Raw genomic sequence first — 25,013 nt, forward strand, 5'->3', positions numbered from 1 at the left:
ATCTAATAATAATTATAACAAATTATTGTAATCAATAATTTTTTAATTTTTGTAATATTTTTATAAAAAATATGTTTATAAATTATTAAAGGTAACATATGCATATATATATATATTATATTTTATACGATAATACTCAAATATAAAATTTTTAATAATTTGTTTTAAAAGATATTATTATAATAAATTATTTCGATTTATATATTAAAAAAGAGTTTGGAATATTTTGTACTTTTGAATAATTATGAACATAATATTATATATTTATACTTATTTTTTAATATATGCTTATTGTTTTGAGTACAAATTTTTTATTATATATTTTAGTTTTATATATTTATTGACAAAATAATTATTTGAGTTTTTTTCCATATATTTCTTAAGCCGTCAAGCAACGTAATACAAATTATTTATCATGACGTAATTAATATGTATTATTTCGATTTTTTAAAAAAGTATTTACTTTTTTGGTTGAAAATTTGAGAACAAATTAAATTAATATATTTAATTAATAAAATTTATAATGTTTTTCAACAGATTATAAACCAAAGCAGTTCTTACAAAAAAAAAATTTCTATTCGTAGATATTATGTTCAGCAGATTTACGAACAAGGGAATCAGTGAAGAATCGAGTCTGACGATCCCATTTTTACTCTGATTTTTCTCTTTCTTCTTGTTTCACTTATATATAGAGCTAGTTCAGAGACGGGAAGTACTAGAAGTACCAGTTTCAGAGGCCGCAACTTTTTGACTATCCTCCTGCAAAGTTCATTTTTATGCTCAATTTAACAGGTAAGTCGTGGTTTCTCTTGATTTAAACTTCTAGGGTGTAGAAAATACTTCCGGGCTGAACTATATCAAAATTTCAGCCTGGAGTCGTTGATTTTTGTATGGGAAGTTGTGGATATTGGATAATTTGGGTTGTTTTCTTGGTTGTGGTTACGGTTGCTACTAATTTACTGCTGAGCTGAATTGAGTGATTACCTAATTATGGTCTTTAAGTGTTGATGCCGTGAATTTTCTGTTAATTCCGGTGAAAGCGAAGAAGTAGAGAAGACAAGGAATCTGGGTCATTCGCCCTTGCGTGGTTGTGGGGCTTGGGAATTGAATTACTGATTTAAGTTGCTTAGTGCTTGTCTCGATCTATAAATGGCTACCTACAGCTATTCCTATCCGCGTGTACTGACATGTATGTATTTTGTGCGTTTTCCTTGGAAAATTTGAAAGGATTATCTAGTGGCCTGAATTATGAAATGGATCGGAATTCACCTTATGGCAATAGAATTTCCTGGAGTTTACAATGGCTTGACTTCTTCTTAGGCAAAATATATAGATTGCATTCATGTCTAGGTGGTCGGGTGATTTTGTTTCTCATCTTCTTTTTGGGCAAAGAATAAAAATGGGTTATCGTCATTACACAGATGCTCTTTGTTGGGTATGCAGTTGCACAGCTGGTTTTGACTTGTGATTGATTCTGTGTACTTATCCGCCAACCTATGTGTCAGTCAAACTAAATTGGTAGTAGTAGGTGAGGGAGAAACAACTAGAATTTGTATCTTTCAGGTTTGTCATGTCTTTTTCTTATTCTTTTCATTTTCTCAGTACCTAATAGCTACCTTCAGCTTTCTTGCGGTCACTTCATTTTGCCAGCTTAAACTGAATAAGTTGTTGGAAATCTTTGTGTCCTTTCATTAGTCGTAGCTTGAGCTTTTTTACCGCGTGCTATAATATGCCATTATAAATGAAAGTTACCTGATAAGGTTGTTTTAATTGATGAAGGAGAACTCAGGAGGTGTGTTTAGATTGTGATGCTGGATGTTTGGACCAACAAGTGGTTTAGGGATGAATCCCACAATGGATGATATAAACTTGATCCAGCAAGCACAGAGGCACCAGTTGGTGGTCAGTAATCTTGGAGAAGAGATTGATTTGGAAATTGGACCTGGAGAAGATGACCCATCCTTTGCCAACACTCCTTTGATTGGAGGCCCACCACGAGAACCTTCTACCGAAGAACATGATGAAAGTAAACACATGGTAATGGTTTCTCAGCTCCCTAATGAAGATCAAGATATGTCAAAGATACAGCCTGTAAAAAGAAAGAAGAAGGTGGTCAAAAGATGGAGAGAGGAATGGGCTGATACTTACAAGTGGGCGTTTGTTGATGTGAAGGATGGAACGGCGAGGATTTTTTGCTCTGTTTGTAGAGATTATGGTAGAAAGCATAGAAGAAATCCTTACGGGAATGAAGGCAGTAGGAATATGCAGATGAGTGCGTTAGAAGAGCACAACAATAGTTTGCTTCACAAAGAAGCTCTTCGTCTCCAAATGGCCTCCAAAGATAAGATTGTTCTTGACAAACCCATGTATGTGAAAGGTTAGTTATTTTACTTTTCTATATCTTTGTTGCAATTCAAATAAAATAAAGAGCATGCACCAGAAGTCATTAGCCATTATATTATGCTATTTTACTGTGTAAACGTTACCAGACATAGTTTAACCCTTTCACCAAATAATTCTTTTGGACATAGTGAATCTAATTTGTCGTACTTTTCTAATGGAGGAAACCAATAATAATCTCATCCATTTTGAATGCATGTTTATGCATTAGTTAATTCAAGATTTGAAAATGATTTCTGTTCCTTTGTTGTACTTTTCTAATGGAGGAAACCAATAATTATCTTATCCATTTTGAATGCATGTTTATGCATTAGTTAATTCAAGATTTGAAAATGATTTCTGTTCTGGAGGTGTCCTTTGCTAACTGCTCTGTGCCTCTCTCTCTCTCTCTCTCTCTCTCCATCTCTCACCCATATCAAAGGGGACACACACAATAAGTTCTTAAACTCAAGAGTTTAAAGTACATACTAGGTTGTGAGACTTCTTATGCCAGGTAAGGTTATTAGGATAATTTGATCCTTTATGTCTGTATTATAATAACTGTAATTGGTATTGAATCGGTAGTCTATAACATGCTTCTCACCCGCTTCCCTCCTTTTGAGTGATGAGTGATCCTATAAATGAGTGAACTTTTGGTGTGAAATTAAAACTTCCTTATTTTCATGTCTGTAACATTGAAATGTTTGTATATTAAAAGGAACTATGATATTTTTATCTGATAATTTTCTTTTTGTGACAATAAAAGATTAGAATTTATATCTTTTTGGAGCCAATTTCTTTTTCTATCAAAAAAAAAGATTTTTTTGGACCTGGAAATTGAGATAAAGAAATTAACAAATCGCTCTTCATGATTCTGATAGTTACCTCTTTATGTTCAACCTATCTTATAATTTCTTGACATAATGGTAAATTAACTTTTGTTTCAATTTTTGGGTAATGAAGCTCTTATGTCAAAAACGGCTGGATCAATTGTTGAAGCTGCACTAAGAAGAGATCCTCATGAACTTGAGTTCATACAATCTGTACAAGAAGCTGTGCATGCTTTAGAAAGAGTGATCGCAAAGAATTCCCAGTGAGTTGAGAAGGATGAACTGTATTTATTTTGGCTTCATCATGTTAAGCAAAAGCCTTAGGAGGGTGGTATATCTTTAATCTCACAAAGTGTCTCTAATGTGTTTCAGTTATGTCAATATCATGGAGCGCTTATTAGAACCGGAGCGTATGATTGTCTTCCGAGTTCCATGGGTTGATGACCGCGGTGAAACACATGTAAATAGAGGTTTCCGAGTACAGTTTAACCAGGCACTTGGTCCATGTAGAGGCGGTATCCGTTTTCATCCACTGGTGAACTTAAGTATTGCTAAATTTCTTGCTTTTCAGCAGGTACTCTTTCACTTTCAATAGTATGTCAATTAATTCCTCTTCTATTTTTTTTTTTTGGGTGAAAAAGAAATATCACTAGAGGAGAGAAAAAAACAAAGCCAGAGGCAAGATATGCCCCTAGAGAAAAAAGAGAAAGAAATACATTGAATTCCTCCTAGAGAAAAAAGATAAAAAGAAATACATTGAACTTATGAAGCATTGCACTCCCTTCACAAGATTGCCAAACAGACATGCCCAAAATAACCATGAACCTTAGCCCATAAAGCAACAAAAAAATTCAATTTGTCCCTAAAGAAGATGGTTGCTAACGTGATTCTTGAAAATCTTAGCGTAAAGCTCCAACCACAACATCCACAGTCCAGCCAAAATAGCACCTCTCCACAACACACCAACCTGCTTCTTCCCACCTCCCTAGAGGAAACTGGAAAGAAAACACTCAACGAAGGGGAAACCACACAACAATAATCAAAAGTATTAAAAAGGTTAGAGTGAAGCCTCCAAGCCACCTCACTATGCAAAAAAGAGGTGATTATGAGGTTTTGCTGCCTTAAAACACATAACACTAACATTCAGAAAATGGCACAATTAAGCTTATGAATTTGCAATAGATGATTATTATTGAGCCTCTCCAGAGGAACTTTCCATGCAGAAACCTTAACCTTAGAAGGAATTTTAGTCTTTAAAAAAGAACTAGTAAAAGACTCATTGAGGCTAGAGGGGGTATTGGTTGGAGATGAGAAAAAACAGACTTGCAGGGGAATGAATTAGAGGACTCCAACGTCCAAATTATATTATGGGGTAAAGGAGAAACAAAAAAAGGCTCGAGCATGTTGAGCAAAGAGATTATGTCTTTGGACTTGCAATTATTGGAGTTTGTAAAGAATAGAAATTCCAAGCAATCTACCTATCTAACTGATTATGGAAATGACATATGGGAGCATGATGGTGTGAATGGAGCTATGTAGGTGAGAGGAAAGATTTAGGGAGAGATTCCCCACCCAAAAAATCTTTCAAAAACAACTCTTGGAGCCATCACCTAGTTTTGAGTTGTATAAGAGGTAGAAAAGTGTCAAGGCTAGGAGTCTTGTCCATATCGAAGGCTTACACAATTTTCTTAGCCTCCTATTCACTGAAAGGTTGCTCAAACCAAAAGGAACTTTCCCTATAGATAGAACACCAGTCAAGAACCTATAGAAAAGGACATTCACCCTCCTCTTGTACAAATTCCTATAAAACTAGTGAGCCCTCCCTATAAAGTTGATGTCCTTCACAATTTTATCATCCTCTACTCCAACTCCTTAATATTACTTTTCTCCTCCCATTAATAACCTTATGGAACAACCTCGTGTTAGCATCAACCTTCATCCAGATCTAGAGAATCCATAAAGGAATCACTAAATATAGAGTCAAGGACAGACTTATGCCTAGAAACAGATTGCATTGGCTATGTCGAGAGAATTTCAAATCCACCTGTTTGGCCCATGAAAAGCACAGTCTTCCCATTGCAACCTAGACTTCCCCCATCATCTTTTTCCCATTTTTGACATCAGCATACCTACTTGCTTACTGGAGGTTGCTTCCTAGGTATAAGATTGGCTTGCTCCATTTTTCCAGCACTATCGATTTCGATTGTATAGGAACGACATCATGAAAAGTCAACTTGTGCACTGGAGAGGTAACTGACTTCTTCAGCCCTATTGAGTCCACTCACCTGATCTAGGCATAGCGATCCATTGTTTCTCAAATGTTTGGCTGAATGGGGATGCAATTGCCTGTTCCATACTTTGTAATATTTGGTTCTCGTGAGGTTCCTGTCAGAATTTGGGCTTTTGGAAAAATCCAGGTTGGGCCTTAGTCTGTTGAAACAAATGTTTTTTTGTTACCTAATCTGGCCTTTCTATTTCTCACCTCCTCAATCCGCAGAACCTTTCTCCTCTTTTCAGTTGTCATAATAATTAATTATTGATTGCCCGACTGATTTATTGGATTTATTTCCAATATAATCTCCTCGTCCATGCCTATTGCAGCTTGTTGATTATGCCTGATTTTGACTTCTTAAAAAATAGATTGACAGTAATATTTTGTAACCTGAATTGTGGATGCTCCACAGCTATGTCTACCAATTCCTGCGTTGTTTGACTGCAATACTTGAACAAGAATTTCATGGAAGTTCTTCCTGATCCTGTGTTTGTCCCTGGCCTGGAAAGCCTCTCCTGCTAACAGAGATGAAATGTGCCACAATAAACGGCGATACACTCCCATCAGTATCTTCCAGGACATAGGTAGCCTTCTTGCCATCCCCATTAAATGAAAAAATAATCACAATTCCTTTTTTACTTTCCACCAAGAAATGTTCAATAACTCTGAACAATCTGCTCTGATACTCATTGTGTTTCCTTTGACCAGTTTGTTGAAGAAACTTCATAAATCAAATGGACCCTCTTTGTCAATGCTAACCCAAAGCCCTTTCTCCTGCATGTCTTCGAGATGATAACATTATAGAAAGAATGGCCTCTTTCGACAGAAATAAAAGGCGACTTAGATTCGGCCCCAAAGCTTTTAACTTCATAAATTCCTATTTTAGTTTTAAGTTGATTTGTCTTAATTATAGGCATTTTCTACCTAACTGATTGAAGTCAGCTAGCATTGGCTGGGAAAGAGACATAAAGTAAGATTTGAGTGCTTGCAAAATTAAAATTGTAGCTAACATTTTAAAGTTATCTTCCTATTATATTTGTCGTTAATATAATGAGATGAAAGTTTGAAGTAAAATGAACTAAAAGTCTTGGCTGCTCTATAAGTTATGATTTCTTATTGAATGCAGACATTAAAAAATGCTTTATCACCTTACAAACTAGGAGGGGCAGCTGGTGGAAGTGACTTTGATCCTAAAGGGAAAAGTGATAATGAGGTGAGATCTTCATTCTATATCATGAGAGTCTTCTAACATGAACCCCCCTAAACTTAGGGAGTTTTCTTAATTTCTTTTTGTAATCCATGCTGGCAGATTATGCGCTTTTGTCAAAGCTTCGTGAGTGAGATCTATCGATACTTGGGTCCTGACAAGGTAACTACACAAAATTTCTGTTTTCTATACAAATCTCTTTTATCCTTTTATTTTCAGTGCCCATTAATGTTTTATGTAATTTAGGACCTTCCATCAGAGGAGATGGGTGTTGGTACTCGGGAAATGGGGTATCTTTATGGGCAATATAGACGCCTAGCTGGTCATTTTCAGGTACATTGAACACTTGAAGAAAGTGCTCGATACACTGAAGCTTTGTTGTATTTTTTCTTATTTAGTTCTTTGTTTTTCCCTCCACTTTCATTGTTGATGAAAATGCCCCCCCCCCCCCCCCCCCCAAAAAAAAAGAAAAAAGAAAACATGCATGTACGTGCACAGACACACTACACTTTTCAGCTTCGTTTTCTTTTGCTTTAGGGAAGGTTAGAATGGGATTAGGCTTGAAGCTCACATATACCTGGATGACTATATGCAAAGTAGAATTCTTGTTTGTTTGTCTATTCAAGAACCCTACCACTTTCCTTAAGTTGTTTCATTTCGTCCTGTGGATTAATGTTTATTGGTCGTCTGTGCTGTTCAATCATCTTAAAATTAAATTTTAATTATTTGAACTGATTGCACTTCAAAAACTTTGTTTTTAGGCTAAGTTGAGGTTGTAGAAGGGTCTTTCAGAGCTGCATGATTTTGTATCCAGTGGAAGAAACAAGATATAATGCAGTACTCTTTTTGTATTTTTTGGCCATTGAATTAGATATAGCAAAAGAGTTGTATTCCTACGTATATACTCTTCTTTTTGGTTCTATTGTTGCTGCCAAAAAGCATAAGTTTGGCCAAACAGAAATGCTTTTAGGTAAAAGAAGAATATGTTTATCGCTTTTGATAAACGTGAAATCAGAAGATGGAAATAAAATGCTTTCGAGATATAATTTGTCCTTAGGAGCTAAATAATATTTTTAATATTAACTTTATGTTTTACTAAAATAAAATAATAATGTTAATTAGTATCAATAAGTTTATATTAAAAATTATTTAAATAATATTTATTTTTAAATTATCATTGAAACTTAATATTTATATATGGAGAAAATAAACAAAAATTAATTAAATGTTTTAAAATAATTTAAAACTATTAGGATATATTTAGAAAAATTAGCATTATTTAAATATTTATGTTAATTGATTTTTATTTTTTATGTAATTTTTTTATCATTTCAACATTTATTGTTAATTTTGTAACATGATAAATTAAACATAATATCACATTTTACATTGAAATTATTTTATACAGCAAGTTTTACTGAGTATCATACTGTTTTTCACTTTAAAACTATTTTTACTAAAAGTAATTTTCACAGCATTTTTGGTAACTTATAGTACAAACACCAGCTGGAATAAATGGACCGTCAGAGTTGTTGTTCTGTTAACGCAGAGCAGGTACTTGGAAAATGTAGTGGCAGCATGAATCTAGTGAATTTCTTGTCTGCAGTGAGGGTTACCATTTCTATGGTCTTTTTTTAACCTGCAATATTTGATTTGATCCATTGAAAATAATGTTTCAATAAGCAGCAGAGACAATGTGGTAATATTCATATGCAGTGAGCTAATGTGTTGAAGCCTAGGGTGTAGATTTATCTAGCAATGGCTAGGACCTTTTTTTCGTAATATTCATATGCAGTGAGCTAATGTGTTGAAGCCTAGGGTGTAGATTTATTTAGCAATGGCTAGGACCTATTTTTCATATCCAACTTTTGTTATAGAGTGTGAATAAAGAGTTTTGAAGACTTTTGGTCAGGCATGTTTGGCTGTGTACTCATTCAATTCAGGGATGGATATAGTAGCACTTCACGTAGTTAAATAAAGAAGTATATATTTCATTATGTCTATTTTATCAAATAGATTGGTTAATATAAGTTGCTGGTTACATAAGCATCCGTCATGGAAAAAAAGTGAGTTTTGCCTTTATGCATTCATATCTATGCCTTACTTATGCAGGGAAGTTTTACAGGGCCAAGGATATTTTGGTCTGGTTCTAGCCTCAGGACTGAAGCCACAGGCTATGGGCTGGTAAGTCATGTTTCAGTAACTTTTGATGCTATCTTTATATTGATACATATCATTTCTAATATCTTATGCATTCATATTTTGGAAGATCACGAAGTTCCGTTCTCTGCAGGTTTATTTTGCACAACTTATGCTTGCAGATATGAACAAAGAAATCAAAGGACTAAGGTTTATTTCCTTATCTTTCAAAGCTTATACTAGATTTTACAAGCCAGCTCTGTCATACAGATATCTTAATGTAGTTACTTGGGGATACATCCTCTGATTATCCTTTTAAAGGTTATTAGCATAGTAATTTCACTTGTGAATTCTTGATCTTTTTAGATAGGGAAGAAATAATATTAGGAAGAGAAAGAAACTGTATAAGTGGAAAATAAGACATCCTCCTTGAAACTTCAACTAGAAGAACTAAAACAAAAAGCTTCAAGATACAAAAGACCAAACAGAAGAGTGTAGACTCCAAATCCATGTCATTACAAGATTATCGCCTCCCAATTCATATGTATCACTGAGAGAGCAATGCCTGGAAACTGTCCACAAGCTTTTGCCTATAGTATAGTGATGCAGAATGGGTTAGCACTAAATTTCTCAAAGAAATTAAAAATTGTAATTATATTAAATGTAGAACAACTAACTATTAGGAGTCTATTATTATATTATTTAGGAATATTATTATGATTTTAGTAACTTAGGATTTTATTCTTATTAGAGTTAGAAGTTTATTCTTGTTAGTTTGTATTAGGATTAATATTCTTAATTCTACTATAACACTATCTGCTTGTTTAATTTTATTTAGGAAAAGTTATTTAGAGATTATTATAAATAGTTTTATAATTTCACTTGTTATTTATTCAAATATTCAACAATATTTTTTAAAAAAATTTTCATAATTGATTGTGTAACTCAGGCAACTCTTACGTATGATGCTTAAGAACACTAGGTGTGATATGTAGGTTTTTCTTTATTTCCTAATAGGCAAATTAACCCTAATTTGTCTTACATTGATTTGGTATTAGAGTTAAAAGAATCCTACACTCAACTTCTTAAAACCTTCCACCCAAGCATTCCCAAACATGTCTAAAAAAATTGCCAAGAAAAAAATTTTGAAATCCTAAAGCATCCGACAGCACTGTTCACCAGCCACCTGCCAAAGGTGGTCGACACTGCCACCACCATCACCCACTCTAGAAATGCCCTACTGGCTGACCGCTGAAGCCTTACCGCAAAATCCACTGCAAACCACCACAATCACTGGCGCAAGTTCCCACAGCCGCTGCCTCTTGCAAATTCGGACTTCTAGACTGTTGTGTAGTACATCGACCTTGGATCTAAGACCAGCGCCTCTGCTTGAGCCGACTGTCAAATGACCACTGTCGTCTGGTGACTGGAAGCGGGTGTGTGGACTTCATGCACGCACAACCGTGAGTGGGCCTTTTGTATTGCGTTCTGTTTTAACTTTTGTACTAGCTTTGTCAAGATTAGACTGGTTTATCCCCTCTTAACCGGTTTTTGGCAGTTTAAAGGAGGTATTCTTATCTATTCTTCTTAATTTGCAATCTCTTTTGCAAAGTGTGTAATAGAGAAAATTTAAAGCTGTTAAAGAAAGAACAAATTAAGTTAAAGAGTACAAGGGTAAATTAAATCATATAAAATTAATTGTAATTAACTGTCTATTTTTTTGTTCCATCCTAAAAAACTTATATATATATATAGAGCTGTAATATTTAATAAAATACACATCAAACCATTCTTAATATTGTATTAGAGCCTAATGTTAAAGAAACGTTAGCCTCAGTTACAAACTCAATTTGGTTTCCATTGCCGAAATAGAAAAGAAAAAACCTTAAAAAGGGTAAGGTCAACCTTCATAACTAATGTATGTCAGCCGTCAACCATCATCACCAGCTAACAGTAGCAATCAAACTGGCCTTTATCGCTAGTGTCAAAACCTTCAGCCACGTACTTAAACGTGGCCATACCGCTAAACACAGCTACAACCAAATGTAGTCACAACCTTCTTTGCACCATTGTCATCTGTCTCGATGCCATATGTCACAACCATCTAGAAAACACTACGCCATTCTGTTGCTATGCTGCTTTGTCATAGGACACGAGATGTAAGACGCTTGCCCTCTGTGTCACCCTCTGCTCCAGCCTCTATCAGAACTTCTCTGCACCAAAATTGCATTCTGACATGGTGATCAGTCACTTCCACTTAGCCTTTGCTCATTCCAGCAACTTCCTTATGCAGTCACACACCACCAGCTGCACCCTCCAGCGGCACAACTGTTCCAGCCACCATCAGTAACCTTAACAGTATCCAACTTATCTTCTTAATCTTGATTCATGTGTTGGAGGTTACGTCTCAATCTACAGACCTCCAACAAAGAGTGGTGATACAAAACTGGCTCACAGAAGATTCTTAAACGAGTTCATATGGCCAACCAATGGGAAGAAGAAACACATACCAATATCAATGCTTTTAAAGCTGGACTGCAAAGTCGATAAGAGGACTTTGGTCTCAAGTACAAGTATAATAAAACATTCAGATACGTTTTCCTTTTCACACAGTTTAAATACCTCACACGAACCATTTGAAAATTCTTGAGTTATAAACTTAGAAACTACAGATAAGATGACTATTATTTCTAATATTTTCATATACATGGTCTATATGCAAGTAATAAAAAGATTGTCATTGCAGATGGTTCTCTCAACCCTATTGTAAGCAATGACGTCAGATTAAGTTTAGTATTGTTATTGTCCTAAAAAATGTGTTACATCTTCCCAAATTATGTACTATTCGTATGTCGGCTAATAAGTTATCACAAAACTTAAATTACAAATAAGATTTGATTTTTCTCAATGTGACTTCAAGGAGAAGAATTTGGGGAAGATGATTAGATATGCTGAAATTAGAAACAAACTTTAATACTACTTAGGTGCACATGGGGAATCCTTCTTTACTATTACTACCAACATCGCATAAAGATTTGGATCCATCATAAAATACTTGGATATCCATCCTTTTCCATATTAAAGGTTATGCTTCCCATTTGTTTAAGAATTTAGAAGAGAGAAATTTACATTGTGATATCTGTGAGTTTGTAAAATATATGTGTGTGACATTTTCCATTAGTAACAAGTGAAATTTAATTTCATTTTTATTACTTCATTGTGATATTTGGGGATCAATTAACACACCTAACATTTCTGGGGCTTGATGGTTTGAGTTATTTGTTGACGAATACATTAAAGTCATTTGATTGTTTTGACTCAAAACCAAATATGATGTTAACCATATCATACCTCAATTCTATAACATGATAAAAATTCAATATGGGACTATCATAAAAAGATTATACATCGATAATGCCAATTTTTTTTAATAAAATAGTTTCATCATTCTTTATTAGGAAGGAATTCTTTATGAATTATTTTGTGTCCACAATTCACAATAAAATAGAGTAGCAGAATGCAAGAATAATCACCTTTTAGCTACCACCAAAGCTGTCTTTTTCCAAAAGAACATCAAGAACCGTTATTGGGGTAAAGCTGTCCTTACCATCATCTACATTATTAACTTTCTATCCACTAGTGTCTTTGTCTTCAAAAGTCCTCTAAAAACACTAAAAAAATTTATCCTACAGTAAATATCACAAATCTTCTAATCTCTCGGATATTTGCATATGTTGATTTCATTCATATATACTTCCATCAAAGAGGAAAACTTGATCCCCGGGCCTTAAAATGTGTATTTGTGGAGTACTTGTCATCTCAAAAGTGGTACAAGTGTCATTATTCGTCCACCCAAAAATTTTGTGCCTGGGAACATTATATTTATTAAATAATAATCCTATTTCACTCTACCTTATCTTCATAGGAAGTTTGTATTGGACGATAAGGATGCAGAGTTCTTAACAGTTTTTACCCTACCATTTTTGCCTCATAATCTTTTGTCATACACCTCAACGCCGCCACCATAAGAGAATCTTCAGAACCTTCCATAAAATTTATCTACTTAAGAGATCATACCAAATCCTAGGTTTTCTCAAATGTATGTAAAGGGGAAGATGCATAGTATTAAATCTAGCCTAGTTCAAAAATCGTCTTAATTCTAGAATATTGGTAAGTTCCAAAAAATGTATATAATTTGATAATGATATATCTATTACACTTTCTAAAGGTATAAGAGAATGCACTAAACATTCTCTTTATTTTATTATGCAATTTTTGTCATTTGATAAGTGCTCACTGTCTCATAAAATTTTTTTCACAAGTTTTGATATTGAGTCTATTTTTAACACAATATCTGAGATATTATTTTGTGAAAAATGAAAGAATGCTATAAATATGAAAATACAGACACTTGAGAAAAATCAAATATGGAAAATAGTGGATATACTCAAAGACAAGAAACTAGTGGGATGCACAGACATATGCGATAAATTATTTGAAGACATTCGCATCAGTAGCCAAGATGAGCACTGTGCGAATTTTATTATCATTAGCTACTCAATTTGATTGGTGACTACAATAATTTGATGTAAAAAATGCATTTTTGAATGGAGATTTAGAAGAAAAAAATTTACGTGAATATTTCACCAAACTTTAATAGAGAAGTAGGACTAAATAAGGTATGTAAACTGAAGATTTGTATGAACTCAAGCAATTGCCAGGAGTATGGCTTGACAAGTTCGCAAGAGTGATGATGGGTTTTGGATTTAAGAAAACCCAAGGAAACCACATTCTAGTCATCAAACACCTAAAAATACTGGGAGTTATAATTCTCCTACTATATGTTGATAACATTATTGTAATATGAAATAATGAGAAAGAAAAATTGATACTAAAATAGGGTCTAACAAAAGAATTTGAAATTAAGAAACATGGTAAGTTCAAATATTTTATGAGAATTGAAGTTACCTGCTCAAAATCTTGAATTTTTATTTTTCAGCAGAAATGTATTCATGATCTGTTGAAGGACACTAGTAAGTCAGCGTACAAACCAGTTAGCATTCCTATTGATCCTAATTACAAATTTAGATTAATAAAAAATATAAGTAAGTAAATAAGGAAATGTATTAGATATTAGTTGGGAAATTGATATATGTACCCCACATGAGATCATTTATTGCTTGTGCAGTGAGTGTTATAAGTCAATTCATGCATAGTTCGAAAGAATTGCACCTACAAGTAGCTTACTAAATGCTACATTTGTTGACTATGATATTTTATTATTTAATTAGTTAAGATGTTATAAGTAGAATTTTAGTAAAATAGTAATCTCATGTAATTAGAATTCTATTATAGTAGGATTCTAATTATATCATCTCAACTAATTAAATAATAAAATATCGCAGTTAACAACATTACTTAAAAAGGTCACTTGAAAAAGGAATTATGTTCAGTAAAAGTGATAAGTTGCTCCTAAAAGTCTATACTAATACAGATTGTATAGGGTCAATTGTAGACAAAAGGTCTACCACAGGATATTGTACCTTTCTTGGAGGCAATCTAGTCACCTGTAGAAGTAAGAAGCAAAATATAGTTGCGAGATCAAATTTAAAGTTTGAATATCGAGCAATGGTAGAAAGGGTATATGAACTATTATAGATAAAAAATTTTTGGAAGATCTTAGAGTCAATTGGGAAAATCCCATGTGCCTTTATCGTGACGACAAGTCAGTCATAGACATTGCACACAATCCAGTTAAATGTAACTAGACCAAAAATATCAAGAGCAATAAATATTTTATCAAAGAAAAATTTGATAGTGACCTAATATGTATCCTATACATGTCTACTACTTCTTAACTGGCAGATGTGTTGATGAAAAACTTAAATAGTCTAGCATCTAAACTCATATTGGCAAGCTGAGGATGAACAATATCTACTCCCTATTTTAAGTGTGAGTTTTGAAGAAATGGTAGATTAGGTTAAATGGTATAAGAGTAAATTATACCATATATAATTAATTATTTATTTTCTTTTATATTGTAGAAAATATGTATATATAGTGTTGTAATATTTAATAGAATATTCATCAAAACATTCGTAATAAAGCATATATGACATTGTGGGGGAGAGAATGAGTCATCACTCAAAGATTTAGTTGAAGTGCAAATCGGTCATTATGTTAATTTCATCCTACCATCAGGATTCCACACTCGTAAACTATTGTGTTTCAATCGTGTTTGCTGTTGAAGAGAGTAATCAAGCAAAAAAGTTGCTAAATTTTGATGAAAAAACTCAAGTATCAAGGTTTTATATCATTTGCCACTTCAAAACTCATAGACGAGTTTGCTCCAACTAGAGGAGAATGATGCAAAATGGTTTAACATTAGATTTCTTAAATAAATTAGAAATTGTGATGATATTAAATATAAAACAATTATATTATTTAAAAATTTGTTATTATATTCTTAAGAGTATTATTATAGTTTTAGTAACTTAAGATTTTATTCTTATTAGAGTTAGGAGTTATTCTTATTAGTATTATTTTTTATTTATATTAGTATTATTATTTTTAATCTACTATATTATTATTTCCTAGTTTATTCTACTTAGGAAAAGGTACTGGGAGATTATAATAAATAATTTTGTAATTTCATTTATTATTCATTCAAGTATTCAATAATATTTTTTTGATAATTTCTTATAATTGATTGCGTAACCCAATTAACCCTTTCTCGTGATACCTAAGAATCCTAGGTGTAATATTTAGATTTTCTCCTACTGTTTAGTAGGCAAATTAACCATAATTTATCTTATATCATATAGCAAAAAGAGTCGTCCTTCATCATAGATCCTGATTAGACGAAGAGTAACCTTTAAAGGTTCACCTTTTCCTGTCAACCCATAAGGTCCATAATCCCGCAAAAAAGTCAGTTGTCAGTTCTTAATTGCAGAAACCGGTACCATTCCTAATTTCCTATAAAAAGTGTAAATTCTATAAATATACTGAAAATTGTTCTTCCCCCTCCAAATTCAGATTTCACCATTTAAAGGGGGATAAAAGTTGATTGTTCACAGTCCAAGCACCTTCCCTTGTCATTAGACAAAATTCCCGGCCAGATAGTACGGGCTCACTCTTACTGCTCTTCTCCTGCCCTTACCTATATTCCCTTCTTCTCAACATTGCATTATTTTTACGTCAATAAAACCCATAAAATATGAATGTTTTGAGAAGATATAGATGATAGAAATTCTTACTTAAAGGTGTTCTCTTAAAGTTTTACCTTAGTTGCACTCGTTACCAATCAAATGTTGTTTGTTCTTATTTTGATAAAAGAGAAGTTTATTAGTAGTAGATAGCAAAATTAGAGTTAAAGGAAAGACAGGCTATCCTCCAGAAAAGAAAACAAACAGAGACAAAAAAGCAACAATAATGCAGGAAAACGAGCCCTTGAAAGAAAATAGAGAAAAACAAGCCACACTTAGTACAACATAGCATTGCAATTCCTTTGTAGCATAGACAAATGAATCCCCCTAAAATAAACCGTGCATTTAGTCCTGACAGAAGCTAAAGCACTGCACCTGATGGTCATTAACTGAATAAGACTTTTTCTTAAGGATTTTGCATTTGGCCCCAACCAAAGGACCCAATGACCCGAGAAAATTGCCCCTTTCATCAACTACTCTGTACTCTGTCTGGAACCATATAAAGAAGTAGAAATGGATATCTTCAAGTCTAGAAGACAAATCCAATTCATACAAAAAGTGGAACATAGTCCAAAACTCAAAATTCATCCCATGAATACTGTTGAACTCTAGTTATTATCAAAGCTTGTCTTTTAAGGAAAATGTTGAACTCTAGTTTCTGCTGAAGTTTGTCTTTTTGCTGCTTTATGGGCTAAGGTTCATGGCTATTATAGGAATGTCTCTTTGCTATTTTGCGAAGGGATTCACATACTTTACTTTCTTAATGTAATTTTTGACTCACGGTTTTTTGTTAGGAGGATTTCTTATACCCCCCAATCCTCCCACCCCTCCCAAGAAAACAAAACAACAAACTGAATGTTTTTTACAAAAGACAAAACTGAAAAAAAAAAAAAGATTTATTTGTTGACATTTTTCCTCTTAATTTTGTTCCTAGATGCATTGTTAGTGGTTCTGGAAAGATTGCAATGCATGTTCTGGAGAAGCTCATTGCATGCGGAGCTCATCCAATCACAGTGTCAGGTAACTTCCTTTTTTCCATGAATATTGTTAAAACTCATTCAGTATTTGAGATTTTTATCATGGATTAAACGAATTTAATCTATATTTCCATCTAAGAGAATATTCATCCGAACATCCAGTTTCAGTTTCAGCCTTCCTATTATTATGAGAAATCATTTGCTACTTCACAGAAAGATATTCATATTTTCTTCTGTGTTTAAAAGTTGACTTTAAGCTGGATTCAAGTAATGGATATCATCAATTTCTTACCATGTAAAAATTTTTGCAAACTATCATTTCTCTTCTTTTCCATATATTTTTATTTCTTATTTCGTTTTAGTAATTAGGCCACAACCATGAAAAAACTTTAGCTTGTGGTTGCTTCTCTGCCACTGGAGACTTACTAAAATCATTTTGAGGGTTGCAAATACCTTGCTATTCCTATATAGCTTGTGCATATAAGGTCTTCCATGGTAACTTCACAGCTATTATAACAGATTGATGTCAAGAATTATTTATTTCCAAGTTTTTTAGTTCGTTTGCTGAAAGTAGTGTTTGTGTTGTGACTTGTTAAAAGTGTCATGAGAACAGGTAAAAAGTGCTTTTGTGCTAAAAGTCATACAATATTTGGTAAAACTTTACCATAGAATGCTGCGACATGATTGGATTATTGTTTCACTAATCATGGTCTAAAATAAGTAATAAAAGTTGAATTTATCGGAAGAGCATAAAAATTGATGTAACTATTGCAAATATTTTAAATTTTATCAAAAAAATTTGTAAAATTTCTCTCGTAGATCAAATTATTTAAATTTTTTTTTAATTTAGTTCAATTTTTATATGAACTTTATTTGATATAACTACTACTTTTAATTCTTCTGCATTTGATTCTTTTTTAAAAATAATTATTTGCATAATTTATAAAAAATATTAAATTATTAATTGTAAATTCCTAGTACATTCTCTGGACTATTTGACTCGAGAGGAATAAGAGAGTTTTTGAAGGGCATTTCTCCAATTTTGGTAGCCTTAATGCTCATTGGTTCTCGACTTCAAGTATTTTGTTTAAAGGCTATCCCCTCCTTTTGGGTGAAGACTGTGGCGATCTTATTGATGCCTTGCATTATTATTTCCGATAATGTTGCTTATCTTCTCCTTTAGGTCTCTTATGTACATAGGTGACACCCTTTTAGTTTCCTTCAATGCATTATTCTCTTTTTTCTCTCGGAAAGAAAATACTATTTCTTTCATTTGAAGAAAATATTAAGCAAATAAATTAGTGATAGAAAAACTCAATAAATGTATATTCATTAAAAACACTATTCACATATTTAAGAAATTTATATTTGATAAGCATCTAGCTTCAGCTTCTAGTATTATTTTTATCAAAAGCTAAAAATAACATATGATTCACAAAAAGTGTTTCTATCTTAAGCGACTGGCTAAAATTCCACTTTTTCACAACAAAAGTAGAAGCCAAGAATTTGGCCAATTAGGTTACAATTATCAGTTTTGATTCCCAAAGGATGAGAAATGAATCTTGAACAGATATTATTAGGGAGCCTTTCTGATGCATAGAGCTGCTAGGTCAAATTCTTCTGAATCATTTACCTCAGTTGCCAAATTTTGCAGACTCTAAAGGATATTTGGTGGATGAGGACGGATTTGATTACATGAAAATCTCATTTTTGAGGGATATCAAGGCCCAACAGAGAAGTCTGAGGTTTGTCGTCTCCCACTGTGATCTTCTATTATCTTTTACACTGATGACTAGGATTTGAAATATTTAAAACTGTTGTTAATATACATTCATGTGCAGAGATTATTCAAAGACTTATGCACGGTCTAAGTACTATGATGAAGCGAAACCTTGGAATGAAAGGTGTGATGTTGCATTTCCTTGTGCATGCCAAAATGAAATTGATCAGTCTGATGCCATTAATTTGGTTAATTCAGGTTGTCGTATACTTGTAGAAGGTAAAATTCTTGATATGACACAATTTCTATTAGTACTTTGTCTTTTTTAATATATCTAGATTCATTTGCCTTTTTTCTCTTTCTAGGTTCAAATATGCCATGTACCCCTGAAGCAGTTGACATTCTGAAAAAGGCTAATGTTCTCATGGCTCCTGCTGTGGCTGCTGGTGCTGGAGGAGTACGTGCTTCTCCTCATCATCTTGTGAACCATTATATGCATTCAGCATCGGCAATATCTAAAAAGGAAATAAATGAAAACACTAGGAGGATATTGTTTCTCTAATAGTAATGTCCTTATTTTGTTAGAGTTATTACAAGTCTAGCATGATTTGTCTAGGAATCGGATAGGTTGGTGGCACCATACTCCTCTACTTCGCTTGCACTGTTTTTTTACTATGCAATCAAAATAGCTTAATTCTGTATTCTTGTCTTCTAGTGCTCTTCACTTGGTGCTTTTAAACATACTAAAATATAGTTGATGGCATATAGGCATACTACTAAGTTACTAAGATATAGAGTTACCGGCATATGGGCATACTAGGTGCTCTTCTCATTTTTGTAGTCTTCGTCACCAAAGTTTTATAAATCTAGCACTTTCCTTAGTTGTAGAGTGTCTCAAACCACCCACAAAACCACATCCACAACTGCTCTAAGTAATGTGGATTGATGATACAATAATTCCGGTAACTCAATATTAACTTGTCTCTTTCTGTTGCTCTAAATATAGAGACACCATCTTATATGATGTTGTTACCATATAAGTGATTCATATCATTCTTGGTCGATTTAGGCTATATGATTGAGATTTACATCATAGCGGAAGAGAAAACATATACGTTTTCCATGAGTACAAAAGATATAAAAATTTTAAGGCCAGGAAGATTGCAACTATTGGCCAAGCTGAAAGAAACAACTCCATTTTTGTCAAGAAAGTAACTTGAGTAGAAAATAAAAAATCAAAAGTTATTCTTGCTGTAGTAAGTAGGGAGGTCAGGGAATCAGTAGCATAATCAACAGAGACAACACCACTAGAAGTGGCTGGGCTACTCTGTGACTTTTCTAATATCACTCCTACTGCTTTTCCAAATAAACATCCTTCGTTACCGCATTCAACATGCGACTGACCTACTTCCTGGATCTCATTTGCCAGACCTACCAACTTATTGTATGAATTCTATTGAACATGCTGGTTGTGGATGACAAATTGATGAGTAATAATTCAAGGGATTTATATAAGAAAGTGTAAGCCCGTGTCTTGTCCCTGCATTACTTACACTGAAAAAAGATGATACCTAGAGAATGTGTTGATAGTCGTGCAATCAACAAGATTACTGTCAATTGTAGGTTTTGCACATCTTGTGTTGATAACATGCTAGATCTTATGGCAAGCTCCTCATACTTTTCTAAGATAGATTTGAAGAGTGAATATCACTAAATCTGCAAGACCAAGAGATGAGTAAAAGGCAACACTCAGAACAAAAGGTTGTTTATAAGAATGGTTAGTCATGCCATTTGGACTATCTAACATCGTGAGAACATTCGTGTGCTCATGAACAAGTATTCCAAGCTTTTAATGGGAGATTTATTGTCATCTACTTTGATTATACCCTTATTTTCAACGAGTCCGAAGAGAACACATCTTTCATTTGCAACAGGTTACGAGAATTCTGGGTCAAGAAAAACTCTATTAATCTGAAAAAATGCATGACAACCGGTGGTGTTTTTGGGATTTATCGTCTTTCCAAAAGGGGTATAAATTGATTTAGAAAAGGTTAAAGTTATCAAGGAATGGCCAACTCACAGAACACTACATTAGGTGCGAAGTTTCCGCAGCTTGTAATGTTTCTATAGGAGATTTTTTTAAGGCTTTAGCATGCAATGTCTAGATCTTTTGAAAACATCAAGAGGAAATGGGCAGAAGGACTTTTCTACATCTTCCAGACTTCTCCCATGTGTTTGAAGTCGCTTGTGGTGCATCTTATGTATCGTTGGTGTACTTAGTCAAGAAGAAAATCTATTTTGCTTACTTCAGTGAGAAACTTAATTATACAAAATAGAGGTACACCACATCGGACAAAGAATTCTATATTATCCAAACACTTCATTGTTGGTGTTTTTGCCTAAAAAGTAGAGTACCATCATGCAAGTTGGGTGGCTTTTTTGCAAGAGTAAACTTTTATAATCAAATATAAGAAGGGAATAGAGAACCGTGCAACAGATTCATTGAGTTGGATGATAGTGATGCTCAGCTCCACGGCTGTCGAAGTTGTAGAATTTGATTTGGTTAAAGCAAGTAATTCACCTTGTAGATGCTTTGAGCTGGGTGATAATGATACTCACCTTCATGGCTGTCCAAGTAGTAGAATTTGACTTGGTTAAAATTATTCATCTCGCAAAGATTTTGGCGTAATTTATGGAGACTTAGTGGCTGGAAAATGTGATCTTAATTTTTTATTGCATGATAGATACAGGAATTTGTCTTTTTCCGCTCAATACGTCCCTCCCACTGGAAGTAATCTTGGAATTACATTCGACTGGTATAGTGGGTAATTTTGAAGAGATAAAACAATTACAATGGTGGAAGATTGATTTTGTTGGCCAAGCATAAAAAGAGATGTGGCTAGAGTAGCTACTAGATGTCCTATCTGTTAAGTATACAAGGGAAAGAAACACGTTACTAGCTTATACCCCATGACCTTGGACAGATATAAGCATGGACTTCTTACTTGGTTCCCTCCAGTATTTATGGTAGTAGATCATTTTTCTAAGATGACTCATTTCATACATGTGTAGAGACTTCTGATGCATCTAGGTTCTCTAAACTATATTTTAGAGAAGTAGTTTGCTTATTTGGACTTTCCCTAGTCATTGTTTCTGATCGTGATGTAAAATCTATGAGCTGCTTTTAGCGTACTTTATGGAGAATGTTGAATACCCAGCTCAAGTATTCTATGCCTTTTCATACACAAACTGATTGATGAGCTGAAGTTGTCAACAGGAGCTTGGAGGGCCTCTCTCTTTGTGTTAGAGATCACATTAACAATTCCTGATTTTATGATTCAATCAAATCTTAAGCGTCATATCTAAGAATTCTATGTGTGACATGTAGGTTTTTTCTAAATTTCTGGATAGATAAATTAACTCTAGATTATGTTTCTATTAGTAATTGATGACACATAGGCATAATCAAAATTTATTATTTAAGAATTATATCATTTAGGTATAAAATTATTTTTATATTTTCCAATTTATGTTTTGTTTTTCATCTTTATTAAGAATAGTATTTATAATCTTATTAGTATTGATATTTCTTAGTCTATTCCTATTTGAAAAATGTTACTTGGCACTCTATGAATACCTTTCTAGTCTTCTTTAAGGTCATCATTCAGTTTTTCAATAAAACACTTCGAGAATTTCTCAATACCTAATTCTGTGATTCAATCAAATGATAGACATGGTATCTGAGAATACTAAAGTGTGATATTTATGTTTTCTCCAGATTCCGAAGTAGGCAAATTAATGCTAATTTGTCTTACATCAATGGTGAACTCTTGTTTCATGGCTATATTTTACTTGCTTCCTGTTCTTGTTTCTGATTTAATAATCTTTCGTATAATAAATGAGAGAAAACGAAAATGCAACAAGATTAATGAAGGCTGTGCCATATGTTAATAATGTTCTGTAGATTTTCTTGAACTTAAACCTATGTTAGGTTGAAAATTTAGGGATTTAAGACAAATGTTTTTCATATCATGTTGCCAAGGATTCACTGACAATGACATATCCTTGGGTATCGAAGGAATCACATATTCGAAATTAAAAAAAGAATGGGATTCCCAAAAACTATTAATTGAGGATAAGCATGTGTGTGAATGGGAATTGAATAATGAGCCAAGGCATCTTAAGTTTTTCGTTGTTCATTCATTTTTCTGGTTTAGTAGATTTGCTTTCCAGCTATGTGCTTGATCTGCAATCTAACTGTTTCCAGGTTGCAGCTGGAGAAATTGAGTTAAACCATGAGTTTAATTTGATGCACTGGTCTCCTGACGATTTTGAGTCTAAATTACAGGTATGGGGCATCATATTTATCTTATCTTGTGCTAAGGTGTATTTTTCAAAGCTTTATATTAAATTGCTTCATGACATTTCTGCAACTATTAAGAGGCAGTCCTTTCTCTGACTGGCCAAAGTTATGTGACTCTCAGCCCCTAGATCTCAAACTTCATGATTTTTCAGGGTCTGTCTATATGTTCCCTATAGTTGTTGTAGCTAAAAGAGATCAAAATTGAATTGGCACCTAATTCATATTATGATCTCTGGAAAGCTTACCTGGAACTGTCAATGTTCGGTTAGGTACTGAAAATTTTCGGATATGGTGTTTGTGTAATATGCCAATTTTTTATTGTAATATGCCAATTTTGAACTGTTAATGTTGGGTTAGGTACTGAAAATTTTCGGATATGGTGTTTGTGTAATATGCCAATTTTGGATTGTAGATCAGATCTTAGTTCTTGGAGGATTAATTGCTTATTTTATTCCCTACTTAGTCAGAAATAAGTTGGTAATCGATGCCTACTTGAGATTATACTGAGCAAATCTGAGGGTGATACTTCAATTCATACTTTCACTGGCAGGAAGCACTGAAACAGACGTACCAGAAAGCCCTCAAGGCAGCAACCGATTTTGGTTATCAAAAAGAGAGTCCTGAGTAAGTAACTTTACTGTTAGTGCCATAGAATCTATGGAGAAGGAAAGAATTCTTCTGCATTGAGGTTTTAAAGCCCTCTTGGGCTTGCCAAATATTTTTTTCCTTGTGGTTTTAATACCTTTTAAGGTAAATTACATAAAAGTATGATGTACTTTTTATCATTTCCTCAAGTGAGAACTTACACTTGAATTGCATTTTCAAAACCCTGGCTTTTTAAATATGAAAACCCTGACTTGTTCAATACCCTTCAAGTTATTTATTAAAACACTCCAGTTCCAAATTGCACCCTTACACAGGATTTTAACCAGCTTGATCACTGATTTTGTATTTAATTAACGGATGGACAAAAAGTGTTGAAAATTAATTTTTACATAATTTATTAGGAAAATGACTATTAAATTTAAGTTTAAGACATTTTAAAGCTGTAGGTATTGAAACTACTGTGTTGAAACTAAATTGTTTCCAGGAGAAGCTTTTATTGGTGTGCGAAATATTTTTTTTTATCTTACATCGTTTGAAGTTAAAAGAAGTTTTTTTACTAGTAAGATAAGCCACATTCCCTCTTTCTTTCTTAAAAAATAAAGAGACTGAGGCCTTTGAGTTGGCATAGCACCTCACGTCCTTGGATTAGATTCAAGTTCTGTGGGATGTAAATTAGTTGGGTTTTATTTCTCAGCTGAAAGAGCTTGCAGGCTTCTTCTTGAGATGTGTATTCTTATTCCTGGTTTATTGTTTGAACAGGGCATTGGCACATGGAGCAGTCATCTCTGCTTTTCTGAATATTGCTCAAGCTATGACTGATCAAGGATGTGTGTAGATTTCACAAAAAAATGTATAAATTATAGCATGCGTCCCAAAAGCTGGTTGCTGGTTTGAAGCCTGTAATATGGCCTTGGGAAGGAGAAAGCTGGAGATTGATCAGTTTTTTGGTGTAAATTTCAAGACCTCGCTCTTCTAAAAGCTATAGAAGAAAATTTGAGGACATGGTGGATATATTTTGTAACATACAAGTAATTTAGCACTTCTTGGGGAATTGAGTTGAGCATTACATCTATTTACACCCCCTGATGTTAGGGCAAATGTTGGTTTAGAATAGAAATGGGGCTTTGGACTGGCTGTGATAAAAGATTTGTTCTTAGACATGTCATATGTCGTCCGATTCTTGTTCTAGAACTGAGTTACTTAGAAATTGAGACGAATAAATTTCAATCATTTACCACAACTGGATTATTCTATTCTGTTTAGACATTCCATTTTGCAGTCAGCAACAGAAGTCCATTTTAATAATTTAACTTCA

The 25,013-nt window shown here is 33.5% G+C and overlaps 1 protein-coding gene across 4 annotated transcripts; it reads left to right on the forward strand.

The window, feature by feature from the left end:
* The first annotated feature begins 539 nt into the window (after positions 1-539).
* Positions 540-24,938, forward strand: LOC110808939 (Amino acid dehydrogenase family protein). Of its 4 annotated transcripts, none has more exons than XR_015818732.1 (16): positions 540-792; positions 1,780-2,377; positions 3,343-3,472; positions 3,582-3,783; positions 6,608-6,694; positions 6,791-6,850; positions 6,935-7,021; positions 8,801-8,872; positions 8,982-9,037; positions 16,967-17,052; positions 18,664-18,754; positions 18,851-19,008; positions 19,095-19,186; positions 23,004-23,077; positions 23,643-23,716; positions 24,458-24,938. XR_015818732.1 is itself a non-coding variant. In XM_088219018.1 (16 exons), exons 2-16 carry the CDS (start codon positions 1,816-1,818, stop codon positions 24,531-24,533), a joined length of 1,914 nt encoding a protein of 637 aa, XP_088075144.1. In that variant the 5' UTR covers positions 540-792; positions 1,780-1,815; the 3' UTR covers positions 24,534-24,938. The 4 variants fall into 4 exon arrangements, 3 of the variants coding, with proteins under 3 accessions (XP_088075144.1, XP_088075145.1, XP_088075147.1); XM_088219018.1 differs by having other exon boundaries at positions 22,997-23,077; XM_088219019.1 differs by having other exon boundaries at positions 1,790-2,377; positions 22,997-23,077.
* The last annotated feature ends 75 nt before the right edge of the window (positions 24,939-25,013 follow it).

This window comes from Carica papaya, chromosome 4 (assembly GCF_054855325.1).
Source record: "Carica papaya isolate Zhongbai chromosome 4, ASM5485532v1, whole genome shotgun sequence".
Classification (NCBI taxonomy): domain Eukaryota; kingdom Viridiplantae; phylum Streptophyta; class Magnoliopsida; order Brassicales; family Caricaceae; genus Carica; species Carica papaya.